We start from the raw sequence: 14144 nt of genomic DNA on the forward strand, positions 1-14144 counted from the left end.
AAAATAGACTATCAAAAGCACACTTGGGAATACATATGTTTTATAGTTTAGGAAATTCTTACATCTCTAATAGCGATAAGATGCTAGCATACGGTTTCAAACAACCTCATTACATAAAACTGTGTTTTAAAATGTTTATTCAAGTGGAATTTATCCCAACAAAAGAATATTTATTCTAACATATCCCCTACCCTCCTTTTGGGGGCACATATCCCATTAATCAGAGAGGGGTGCTCATGATGGAAATAACACAAGCTTTTAGAACCAGAGTGGATTTGCAACACTGCCTAGGCTACTTAGCAGGATAGACCAGTTACTTGATTTTCCTGAGCCCCAGTTTTGTCCCCTCTTAAATGCAGGATTGCCGTAAGGATTAACTATGATTTCTGTGTAAGTAACAAGAACACACTGGTGGTTGAGAGCTGAAACGGCAGTGATTTGCTTCAAATTTTCCTTTTTAAAGCTGATAGCTTAAAGCTTGGGTCAGATATTTTCGGTCAAGGTTTTGAAAACACAGTTCTGTTGACATTTTGGGCTAATCTTTGTTGTGAGGGCTGTCCTGTGCATTGTGGAATGTTTAGCACCTAGTGGGTTTACAGTCTCGTGGGTTTCTATCCATTAGGTGCCAGTAGCAACTGCTAAGTTAACAAGCAAAAAGGTCTCCAGATTTTGCCAAATGTCCTCTGGGAAGCAAAAAAGCCCCCGGTTGAGAACCACTGTTCTAGATGATGATCTAAAAACATTGGCTCGTGAAGAAGAGAAAGGTAGCACAAAGTGTGTTATTTGTACCTTAGGGCCAGCGACAAGAAGGCGAAGAGCACTAGCGACTTGCCTCGAGACATATTAACAAGAGAACTGAGTCTAAAAGCTAGGTTTCATGACTCCCGGTCTCCAGTCATTCACTGCTGCAATGCTCATATAGTGAAAAACCGGGAACAGCCTACTAAATATACATCGGCTGAAGAATAGGTAAGTTACAGTATATTCATATATTAGATTATGACACAGCAGTCTAAATGAATGAAGCAGATACATACATTAATGTTGACAAATTTCAATGTGTAAAAAAGGCATATGTTCAAGTATACATGAGGTATAATTCCACTTATTTAAAGACCTGCAAAACAATATCCTATACATTATTTATGGATTCATAAACATGTAGGAAAAATATAAAAACACGCATGGTTATTTTAAGTACTAAACTCATGATAGTGGTTAACTCTGAGGAAGGAGGTAAGAGAACTAGACTGAGGAGGGTACATAGGCCTCACCTAGTTCTATATCTTTTTCTTTTTTTTTTTTTTTTTTTTTTTTTTTTTTGCAGTACGCGGGCCTCTCACTGTTGTGGCCTCTCCCGTTGCGGAGCACAGGCTCCGGACGCGCAGGCCCAGCAGCCATGGCTCACGGGCCCAGCCGCTCCGCGGCATGTGGAATCTTCCCTAACCGGGGCACGAACCTGTGTCCCCTGCATCGGCAGGCGGACTCTCAACCACTGCGCCACCAGGGAAGCCCTATATCTTTTTCTTTAAAAAAAAAAAATCTGAAGCAAATGTGACAAAGGATTAATATTTGGTAAAGTTGGTTGTTGGGTACAAAATAGTATATCCTTCTCAAATATTTAGCTATACATCTGAAATATTTAGTAAAATAATGTATTTTAGATAAAATTCTCAAGAATGTAAGCTAAGGTGTCAAGTGAGATCTAGGACTTATTAGGTGCTCACTGTGTGATAGACATAGTCCTACACCGTAACTACCACTGAATGAGACAGGTACATCAGATCCATCTTACAAATGAGGAAACTTAGGCTCAGGAGTTAGGCAAATTCTGTCCATCCAAGGTCATTCAGCTATTAGGTGGGACAGCAGGATTTGAACGCAGGTTTTTCTGAACCTCAAAGTCTTTTCATGCATTGTTCCTAAAGACGTGAAGGCTCTTTACCCAGATCTTTCCGTAGCCTGCTTTCTAACCTCACTCAGGTTTCTGTTCAAAAGTTACCCTTTAGAGAAGTCTTCCTTAATTGCCTAAACTACAGTACCCCATTCCACTCTGGGTCACTCTCCATCCTCTTACCTGGTTTTACTGTTCTTCAGGGCACTTGCCACTATCTAAAATCATATTATAACTTGACTTGTCTGCCTGTTTATTGTATGTCTCCTCATCCAGAACGTAAGGTTCATAAGAACTGGAACTTGGCCATATTTACTGCTATATTCTTAGTGCCTGGCATACAGTAGACGAATATTTGTTGAATTATCACTGCCAACACCTTTGTTCTCATCTACTCTGTTATACTGCCATTCAATATAAAAAGACTAAGGTAGACTCTTAGTTATTGATACTAAAGAAACATACGCATTATGGTTTTTTTTAAAGTAAACAAAAGTCAGTCTAAGTATTTATACAGTAATAAAATTTCTAAACTTACCTCTACAGGAGGATAATAGTTATAATTCCAGTACCAAAAGGTTCTAGGCAGATAACCCTTAATTAAATGGTGTTCTGGTACAAAGGGATGAAAAGTTTCTTTTCCAGTGGTATCTCTGGAATCTCCTGCTTCTACATTTATAATTTCCATGCATCTCCCCAGTGCTAAATCTTCGATGGAGGAACTATGCGTACATTTGTCTGTTTTAAATGCATCAACAAATCTCTTCAAGGCTTCTTTGCTCAGTACATATCCTGCTCCTCCACTCATGTAGCCCTGCTTTACATAGGGCTTAAATCTTCTCCCAAAGTAAATGGGTTCTTCAGGGTTGTATTTTGAGAGAAGCCATCTCAAGTTATCTAATATAACATATGTATCATCATCTGCTTTCATAAACCAATCAGCATCTTCTAAATAATGATCATGAACATACTGAAAAGCTTTAATTGTTTTCCAGTATAGTTGGTCTCTGCCTTCTCTGGTTTTTAATCCCACAGCAGGGAAGTCTTTATTTTCTTCTGAACTCATAAATAACACTTTATTACAACGCTGGGCCCATGTAGCTTTGACGTGTTTAGCCTTTTTCTCTAGATTTTGAGGCCCTGTCATTACCCAGCAAAGAATTTTAACCTTCTGATAGAGGTTTTCGGCGATGTCAGTGTTCTCATCTATTAAACAGAAAATGTTTAAAGTTAATTTACATAGTTGTAAAATCCAAATAAATTATACCAAAGAAGACATTTTCTTAAACAATTTCAAAGATCCCCCCCCCACCCCATATACCTCTTTACCATTAGTGATTTAGCTGAAAGAAACAGAACATTGACAGGAATTTCTCACTGCTGTGAATAAGCTTCTGAAGGGCAGAAAGACAAACTAATGAAACAGCAGTTCATTTTGGAGTCCACAAGAGTCTAGTGTTAAGAATTTCGACTAGTACCCTGAGGTGGTTTTAAAAATGCTTTCATGACTACCCCTGTTCGAAGAAGCGGAGTTAATGCAAAGCAGAGATTACTTCTTACAGTAACATACCTCATTCCAAAATGCAAATTAGCAGTGAGAAACAGAACAGGTAGAGGTAGTATTTCCAAGATTGTCTAGAGCAGTGTTTTTCAAAGCACTAGTTTGCAAAGAAATAGGGAGCTTAGGCCAGAATATAAAGCAACATGTTACTTCTTTCATAGAGGAAGTTTTACTACAACCTATCAAAACGTCCACTTAACTCAGCAGTGAGCTTAACTGAGTTACTAAACTGAGCCTGGTGCAACATCCTTATTAGGATGCAGACAGGTAACAAACAATTCACAGGCTGTCAAGCCAAGGCTACCTTTTGAGTAACACTGCTCTAGAGGAAGAATCCAACCATGATATTCCAGATCAGTGTTTGGTGAAGGATCAATTTTTATTTCCAATAGTTAGAGACCTATACTTCTGTAAATATGCTAAAAATGCATTACTAATAAAATAAAATTTAAAAAAAATATATAAAATACAAGCCCAAAGTTTTTATTTCTAGATTTATTCAAAATTATTGTCAAATAACCATAAAGGTTTCTAACTACTTAATCCTGATTTTAATACTTATTTAGTTGTGGATCAGCATGAGTCTGCAAAACCTCACTTTGTGTAGCACTGCTCTAGGCAGAATCCTGAGGAAACATCCTTAAAGTTAAGGTCAACCAGTGAGTTACAAAAGCTCAGCCCTGCGAGAAATTAACAACTGGAGGCATAAATTTCTAGTTAACTGATGGAGAGGGAGTAGAAGGAAAGATTGGGCAGGGCATGAAAGTATTCTCATGTCCCTCTGAATATCAAGAATTCACAATCCAAAAACAGAGAAAATTACCCTCTTTTCAGTCAGAGAGCATTCACATTTCATATACTTGAGGAGCCCAATCTCTTAGCTGTACACATATACCAAATCCTGGATGGTGGGGAAAGTGGTGGAAGCAGCAATCCCCAATATGTTTCACTTAGAGCAAGACATCCTTCTCCCTACTGCTGGATCCTGGTAGATAGTCTTTCTCATTCTTTCAATTATTAATTCATTCATTACTCTGTAGTAGGCATGTGCTGGTACAGGAGATAAAAAGATGAATAAGACACATGTCCTGCTGCAGAAGAATTCATTCTAGCATGGGAGCCTGGCATGCAAACCAATACCTGCCAAATACTAGAAATGCTATAATAGAGGTATATATGAAGCTTTCAATGTGCTGAGGGTAAAATAAAGCAATGCCTTATAAACACTATAGAACAGTGGAATGGGAAGTTGGCTAGAATAGAGAAGAAGGGGATATAAGGCAATATCAGGAAAAATAAGAGATGATGCAAAAATTAGGTCTTTAAATGAAGAAGAAAGGACAAAAGGCATGGTGAAGTTTGCTTGAGAGCAGGTACATGGATATACGGCCTGAACTAGGGCAAGCATGCTACAGATTGAGAGAAGTAACCTAAAAAACGGTAAAGAAGCAGACTGTTAGAATTTATGAGAAACAGGATTGATTGGTAAGCAAAGGAAAGCACCTACCACGACTTCATAGTTTCTGGCTTAGGCAGAAAGTAATGAGCTATATAAAAATAGAAGGAAGAGCGAATTTTAGGATTATAAAGGAAAAGGAGTGTGATTTACACATGTTAAGTCTGAGAGAAACAGACCTCTAGCACACCCCACATTCTGTGGACCATCAAGTAGGACAAGTAGATCCTAATATATGTGCCTGCAGTGAGGCTGATCTAGTACAGCCTACCAGGAGTAGAGAAGCCTGGCTCCAACTGATCAGCTGAAGACCTAGAGCAATGATACAGATCAAGTGCACAATGATTAAACTGCTCTGTGATAAGAACATGGCTGCTCAGAGCTGAATCACTGTCATATAAACATTCACACACACGACACACTTTGTAATAGTATGCATGTATTTGCTAGTTCATGAAACTCAACAAGGATGTGATACCTCGCCCTCAACCTCAGCTTGAGAGATAGGAAAGAAGCAATTTACTGCCAAAAAGATAAGAGAAAAAACCCTTAATGGGGGACCCTTGCATTCCAAAATTCCAATGGTTTTTCAAGCTGCTGTATTCTTTTCTGTCAAATAAATCACAATTTGCAGAGATCTTTGAATTCTGAATGTCTTCTCGTAGTGTCTGGAACTAGGCTAAGGTAAAGCCAGCAAGGAACAGATGGAAACTAAAATTATGGGGATTGATGACATCACACAGGCAAAGAAAGAGCCAAAGGACAGAAACTTGGAGAAAACCAACATTTAAGGGGCACATAGAGGACATAATTCAGAACATCTGGATAGAGGTAGAAGACCAGGAGAAAATGAAGTCATTATATATAAAACATTCCTAGTTTTCTACTTCCCTAATTTTTTATGCCTCTCAAAACAAGAAAAGATTAGTTACGTTAGCTACTGATAAAATATAAATTGAGATTTATATATACCTCTTGAGCTTTTCTAGGAAAACAAGACTAAGCAAAAACCAAGATTAAAACAAGATGATAGCAAACACAGATATGAACCATGATAACAAAATTAAAAATTTTAGAAACAAATCTAACTTGAAAGTCTTGCCTTTCCCCAAATTATGGTTTCTGAACTATTTCTATTTAAAAATAAATTCAAAGTTAATATCTTACACCCCAAATAAATCTGGGTTTTAGCAATTTCCTTCTCCTGAGGCAAACCAAGAACTGTCATTTAATATCTAGAATTAAGCTCATTTTCATAAAAAGATATAGTGATATAATAAAATTCATATAAATAACTTTTTCCAATTCTCTCAACACTTAAACAGATTGAAAAATATGGTTTCTCTTTACTCTTTAATAAAGTAAGCCATACCTTTATGTTGGCTAGCATCTGCATCAAAGTTCATCTGTCCTTCTAGATGATTCTGTTCATTATCATATGAATGCCTAGCATGAGGATCATTATGAAGAATATTAGGCTGGAGGTCCCTCTGTTCTCCCAACAAAATACTAAGTAGCTGAGAACATAAAACAAATCCGATTGCTGATCCACAAAGGAAGGTTAAAAAATTCAGCCAAGATTTAGAGGCCATTTCCCGAAAATGTATTTCTGTAAGAAAAAAATTAGCAGGATGTTATAAATTATAAAGCAATATAAATACCAAGAGTAAGGACTGATAACTTTTAGCTATACTGGGAAGTTAATTCCTTTCATACAGGAGAACATATCTAAGAGTATTTAACTTCTGTCCCTCTATTTGCTGCAAAAGCACACAGTATGGACAATTCAATACAATAAATGAGTAGCAACTAGGAGGATCACTGCTGGGCTGGGGCACGGGCAAATATGTCAGTATTTAAACACGGAATTTCCTGTTCTTCTAGCCAGGATCCTGCATGGACCCAAGCCTGCTTGCCACGTTCTTTTTCTTTCTTTGCTCTCAAAATACTTATATTTACCCTTTTTCTCTTTTGGTAGTAATCATTACCTACTCTCATCAGGGGTCAGCAAACATTTTCTGTAAAGAATTAGAAATAAAATACATCAGGCTTTGTGGACCACAAATAGTGTCTTGTATATTCTTTTTCTTGCTTTTTATTAAAACAATCTTTTAAAGATGTAGGAAGAATTCTTAGCTTGTAGAAGGCTAGAGACAGCACTGTTTCGGGATCCGCAGGGCCAAACCTATCTGCCACCTGTTTTTGTAAGTGAAGTTTTACTTGAATACACCCAGTGCTGACTATGGCTGCTTTTGCACTACAACAGCAGAGTTGAGTACCTGCAACAGTGGCAGTATGTCCCACAAAGCCTCATCTAGCCCTTTAAAAGAAAAGTTTGCCAACCCCTCGCCCTAATACCCAGGCTTCATTGCAGTGTTGAATGCAGCTGCCACCTGCTCACCATCTTTCATTGTTATCCCACTGGACTGCAAGACCCCGAACAGTATCTATATGTCACTAGGATTAAGTAGGATGCCTGGGACAGTGGCTGCTCAACAAATTCCTGTTGAACTGCCCGACAACGAAACAGGCTCTTCTTAAGAGTTTGCTAATAACTACTACATGGTGAACTTATAAATTCCTATGAAATTCTTATGAGAATAGTCCTAATTCTACAGTTTCCAACTCCCCAAGATAATTTTTAAACGTTTGCTAAGCATCTACCACATGCCAGATGCAGTCCATACTTTATTTCGCTTGAAAAAAATTTTAATTTTTATTTCATTTTTCATTCTCACTATGACCACTTTGCAGATAAGAAAACAGAAATTTTAAAAAGTTAACAGATAGTTTGCACAGGTTGACAAAAATCAATAAAAGTCACAATTTGAACCCAAGTCTGCCTGCTTAAAAAGTCAGTGCTCTTTCCACTGCATTTCTCAAACTCTTTACCCAATCACCACTAACAGCACAGGACAATGGACATGTATAGTGAAGGTAGGGGTTTGGGAGATATGACCGTCAAAATAAAAACTGCTTTGAAATATTTTGTAAAAACAAATAAACAAACCAATGATCACCACTGGAACAACAAAACAGCTTCATGTGGTTATATTTCCAGAATGGCTAGGTTCTTTAAAACCAACCATCCAGCTGAATACAACCAGAAAAACTGAACAAAATGTAAAAATATATATGTTTGGAGACACTGGTAAGATATCAAGGCAGTGAGAATTGAGGGGAGGGGGGACAAGCTCTGGAAAAAGAAAGAAGTCAGGAAAGGTGGGCTGGACATTTGGCACAGCTTCATTCCTCAAGACAGCTACTGATTCTGACAGAGAAAACAGGAGCTGATGCAAAGAAGCTAAGAAAAAAAACAGAGTCCATCATCTGTCTCGGAGAAGAGGTCTTGGAAAACAGCCAGGCTTTTATCTGGACCCTGAAAGGCTACAATCTAGGAATAAGGAAGGAAAAGAAATTAGACCAACCTTCACAAGGACTGAAGCCCAAGTTGGAATCATCTTAACCACTGACTGATTAGGGTGATCTACCCCTAGCCTAACTGCAAAAATAAAGTTTCCTGGATAAATATAAAATTATGGAGAACCTCAAATTATTATTATAATTTTTTGGTAGTGATAATGTCCAACACAATACAAAATAATCAGGTATCAAAATTAAAAGTCTGACTGAAAACAGAGAAAAGAGTAGAAAATAGAAACTGACCCGCAGGAGACTTAAATAAGACATTTTCCTACTAATAACTTTAGTTAGTCAATAAGTTCAATGACAAGATTAAGATATAAGGTATAGAATAGACATAGATGAAGAGGAAAATTAATAAACTGAAAGCCAGGTCAGAAGAAATTACACAGACTGAAGTACAAAAAGACATAAGGATGGTAAATAAAAAGTTGAGTGAAAGAAACATAAGGAATAGAGTGAAAAGGTCTAACATATGTGTTAATTGGAATCTTTGAAGAAAAAGAGACATATGATTGAGGAGAACCAGTATCTGAAGAAATAATGACTGAACATTTTCCAAAACTGACAAAAGACTACCAACTATCAGATTCAGGAGGCTCTATGAAACACAAAAATATTTAAAAAGTAAAAAAAAAAAAAGAAAGAAAAGAAAATGATACCAAGAAACACCACAGTGAAACTGCCAAAAACCAAAGACAAAGAAAGCATTCTATATCCAGCAAAAATTGCCTTCAAAAATAAATCTGAAAAAGATTTTTCAAAAAACAAAATCTGAATGACTTCATAATAAGCAGGTCTACTCTAAAAGAAATACTAAAAAGAGGGACTTCCCTGATGGTGCAATGGTTAAGAATCTGCCTGCCAATGCAGGGGACACAGGTTTGAGCCCTGGTCTGGGAAGATCCCACATGCCACAGAGCAACTTAAGCCCGTGTGCCACAACTACTGAGCCTGTGCTCTAGAGACCACAAGCCACAACTACTGAGCCTGTGTGCCAAAACTACTGAAACCTGCGCGCCTAGAGCCCATGCTCCACAACAAGAGAAGCCACTGCAATGAGAAGCCTGCGCACGCACTGCAACGAAGAGTAGCCCCTGCTCGCCGCAACTAGAGAAAGCCCGTGCACAGCAACGAAGACCCAATGCAGTCATAAATAAATAAATAAATAAACAAATAAATAAATTTAAAAAAATACTAAAACAAGTTCTTCAGGCAGAAGGAAAAGAATTCCATGAAAATTCAGAGATGTAAAAAGGAAGGGTGAGCTATAAAAAGCTTATGTATATAAATAAATACAAATGAACACAGGCTACATAAAACATTAAAAAGTTCCCACAAGGTATTATTACTATTATCATTAAAATAAATGACAAAATTTGCACAAAAAGTGTGAGAAGGATACAAAGAGTTTAAGTGTTCTAAATCATTTTGTTGTGTAAAAATACTAATATCAGACTTTAAGACACTAGGAGGGCTTCCCTGGTGGCACAGTGGTTAAGAATCCTCCTGCCAATGCAGGGGACACAGGTTCGAGCCCTGGTCCGGGAATATCCCACATGCTGTGGAGCAACTAAGCCCATGCGCCACACCTACTGAGCCCGCGCTCTAGAGCCCGTGAGCCACAACTACTGAGCCTGCGCACCTAGAGCCCATGCTCCGCAACAAGAGAAGCCACTGCAATGAGAAACCTGCGCATCGCAACGAAGAGTAGCTCCCGCTCGCCGCAACTAGAGAAATCCCGCGTGCAGCAGCAAAGACCCAATGCAGCCAAAAATAAAATAAATTAAATAATAAAAAAAGACACTAGGAATGTATACTATAATTTCTGATGTAATCATTAAAAAAGGTAAAAATATATAAGTAAAACTCTAATAGAAAAAATTAAATGATAAAATAATACAAGTATTTTCAAGGCAGAAAAAAGGGAGAAATGGATAAAAAAATACGTGGGACAAACAGGAAACAAAGTTATATGATTAACTAAACACAAATTTATCCACAATGGCATTAACTATAAAAAGACTAAAACTTCGATTTAAAAGATACAGATTACAAGCCAGACTAGAGAAAAAATAAACCCAAGTATACGCTGCTTACAAGAGACATACATCAAATATATTCAGAAAGTTAAGAGCAAAAGGATGGAAAGAGATATGTCATCCAAACACTTATAAAAAGAAAGTATGTTAAAATCAGACAAAACAAATGAGTCGTTGTTACCTGGTTTGTTATCCTCATGATATTCATTAAACTCTGCATTTATGATTTACACACTTTTCTGTATTAACATTTACTTTAGTAAAAGCTTTATATAAAAATACTTTCATATGACCTTTTATTTTATCTCATTTAATACACATTCAATATATGTATATTTGACATAAAAATATTTATTCCAAAATCTGTAAGTAAATTTGGCATGCCATGGAACTATATACCATGCTTATCCTGTATCTTGTATCTCAGGCCCTCTCTCTTGAATAGCAATTCCAGTTTGAGAAGAATGACCCTAAGGGGAAGTGGAGAGCAAAGCTGCTCAACACCAGAGATGCAAATTACCAATATGAAACCAGCAGGCACTTGTTTACTTCTTTTGCTCTATCTTTACTATAACTTCAAGTTTAGAAAGGTAGGCCTTCATGGGTAAAGAGTATATATGTCCCGTTCAACTCCCCCATTCAATTTCCCAGAGGAAAAACAGAAACAAGTTTACCAAGTCTTTCTGTTGTTTTCCCTGAGGGGCAGCGTCCTCAAAATCTCCCTCCCACTGTCTTCTTTTCCCCATTCAAACTGCCCTTTAACAAAATCCTTATAATTCAAAAGGTGTAATCTACAATCCCAGAAAAATATCCTTCCTGCTTTAAGTGCTTCTTTTGAAACTCTAAAATTCTCCATATTATTTGAAGCCCAGTTCATTAGACCTTGCTCTAGCCAAAACCTTGGTCTGAGATTACATTCAAAAAGCCAAAGAGAACTATTTAACTATCTTTTTGCTATTATGTGAGCTCTCCCTTTAACTGGAGTGTACATTATTAAGACTTGATACAACTGAGGTCAGTGATTTCAAAGAATCATGAATTGAAAACATGAAGCTGAGAGAAGTAAGTGAAAGGCATCACAACTCCAAATTTCTTACGGTAATCAAAGAAAGACTGGCAGAGTAAGATTGAAGCCGTAAACCCAAAGGAAAGCTACTAAGGTAACATTAGCAGGCACTTAAGAAACTGAGAAGTCAACTAGGAGCCACAGTGCAAGCAATTCCCCACGTCTTGTAATTCTCCCACTGACACTCTGCCTTCTAACACACTAGTTTTGATTTTTAATTCTTTTTGTACTGGCTATGACTTTCCTTACCTTAACACCAGATATAATCATCTTACAGTCTCAGAAGGGCACAAATCCTTCTGAAATTTCCATGGCTGCAGAGTCTACCACTCCTGGTACTGGAAAGCAATAGTCACAGTGGCATTCAGTACCACTCAGACAGAAAGCACTGTGACTGAGAACAGGAAGTAAGGACTGTAGGGCCTGAGAAAATTCTTATTTCCATCACCACAGTGAATATCTGAAGTGAAGGAAGTGCTGATCAAGCTCCAGTAACCATGAATACTAACCTGCTACCCAGCCATTTTCCAAGAAGATACTGAACTTCAGAACAAGCCTACTTCTGCAGCATGGAGGTTTTATTATTTGTAGATGGATAGGATTTTCTTAGCTGTGGTAGCACTTTTTTAGAAAGACACCTGTTCTGGGGTGAGTGGAGGGAAAACTGACTTCTTGATTTTACAAAATTTGTTACCTTAAAAATATTTTGTGATGCTGTTCGATGCCTGTCATACTCTCACCCCTTCCGGTCCAGAGAATTCTCAGTCAGAATGTGCTGGCTTATCCCTGTTGCTTTTACCCCATCTCCTTCCAATTTCAAGGGCTCCTGCCTTATGACTAAATTTCTGTATACCTCCATTTTTCTTTCTTATTCCTGGCATATAAGAGCTACCTCATATGAGTGGAATGCACCCTAAGCCCCATTCAGATTTTTGGCAAAAATCATCACCCCCACCCCTTCAGATTCTTAACACAAGAGTCTAAAGTAGACCAGACTGGAAGAAGACATTGCTTAACAACACCGCATATTACAAAGGCTTCAATATATATTAATTAGAATTGAATGCAGGGAAGTTATCAATGCCACCTGTTTTCCAAACCTGATGCATAATCAGAATCATTTGAAGAGATTTTAAAACTACAGATTTCAGATGCAAAAGTGCTGGGACAACTAAAATTTATATTTTTATTTTTTAAGGAACAACTTTGTGCTATTCATTGGTTAAAAAAAAAAAATCAAGCAAATACAGAACTATGTGAAGAAGAAAGAAACCACCCCAAATCCCATCACTCAGAAACAACTATCATTAACATCTGGTGAATATCATTACAAATATGAATAACATCTTTATGAATAACAGAGATAGAAGGGGGGATAATTATACCTAACATTTGGGCCCTGTACTAATAAGAGCATGGATTACCTGTAAACCATAAACTAGGGACTATTAATCCCACTTTACAGATTAACTCAGACACAGAGGGTTTAGTAAGCTTCCCAAGGTCACACCAGCAATCTGAATCAAGAATTCAGATTCTTAACCATTGTACTATCGTTTTACAGAATTGGGATTATATTAGTCATGCTACTTTAAAGACTTAACATAGTAAATTAGATTTATTTGAATTTATAGAAAAAAGGAAAATTAGGGCTTCCCTGGTGGCGCAGTGGTTGAGAGTCCGCCTGCCGATGCAGGGGACACGGGTTCGTGCCCCGATCCCGGAAGATCCCACATGCCGCGGAGCGGCTGGGCCCGCGAGCCATGGCCGCGGAGCCTGTGTGTCCGGAGCCTGTGCTCCGCAACGGGAGAGGCCACAGCAGTGAGAGGCCCGCGTACAGCAAAAAAAAAAAAAAAAAAAAAAAAAAAAAAAAAAAAGAATAAAAAAGGAAAATTAAGTGAATCTAAATTAACTTTGAACATCAGCTAATAAACATTTAGAATGTGAACACCCTCCTCTAAACAATCCCTCTAAAGATAAGGATTATGAAAAAATAAAGCAATCAGAGGCTTTATTTTTTATTACATATTTCAAATTTAGACAGTACCTATTGATTTCTTGCTTTGAGAAAGTGTAAATCAGCATATATATACATACTCCCACAACAATCAATTTTTGTGAACTACTTTTATTCTGTAAAATTTACATAGCTTATATTCTGTAAATTACACTGTAATTCCCATGACTGCTTGATCTTGAATATATTTTAAATTGGACTCCATGCTCACTAATAGTTCTTTTATCACAGCTGCTCTAAATGTGAGTTCTTTATTAATGTCGTGTTTTTGTTGGCTGGATTTCAGCAAGTAATTTTTGTAATGGTGCTCATTGGTGCTATATTCTAAATTCTTGCAGGCTGGAGAATGTTTACTACTGCCTTTGTACCTGAAGCACAACTTGACCTAGTACAATCTCTCTTCTTCTTAAAACTCTAAAAATAACTCATGGTCTTCCCACACTGGTGCCAGAAACTTTGAGGGTAGACTGATCTTTTATCCTTGTATATAGATAAATGCTCCTCTTCTTTTATGGTTGGTTTTCAGTCACTCACTGGTCACTAACATCCTCTCACCAAGACTTTAATGCCCTTTATTACACAAGCAAATCCTTCCTCCAGTTTTTTAGGCTTTCAGAAAGTCACTGGAATTCACAATAAAGTCCTAGGCTTTCAGTGTTTTTTGTTTGTTTTTTATATTTTAGTA

General features: G+C 37.4%; 1 protein-coding gene across 1 annotated transcript in view; it reads right to left on the reverse strand.

Moving 5' to 3' along the window:
• C1GALT1 (core 1 synthase, glycoprotein-N-acetylgalactosamine 3-beta-galactosyltransferase 1) overlaps positions 1 to 14144 on the reverse strand; it is a 40417-nt gene that overhangs the window by 8644 nt on the left and 17629 nt on the right. The window contains exons 2-3 of the mRNA XM_082631928.1: positions 6284 to 6520; positions 2433 to 3100 (exon numbers count right to left, since the gene is read on the reverse strand). Coding sequence (XP_082488054.1) covers positions 2433 to 3100; positions 6284 to 6520 — 905 coding nt within the window. The remainder of the gene's footprint in view (positions 1 to 2432; positions 3101 to 6283; positions 6521 to 14144) is intronic.

Source organism: Mesoplodon mirus (genome assembly GCF_964341445.2).
Source record: "Mesoplodon mirus genome assembly, chromosome: 9".
Taxonomy (NCBI): domain Eukaryota; kingdom Metazoa; phylum Chordata; class Mammalia; order Artiodactyla; family Ziphiidae; genus Mesoplodon; species Mesoplodon mirus.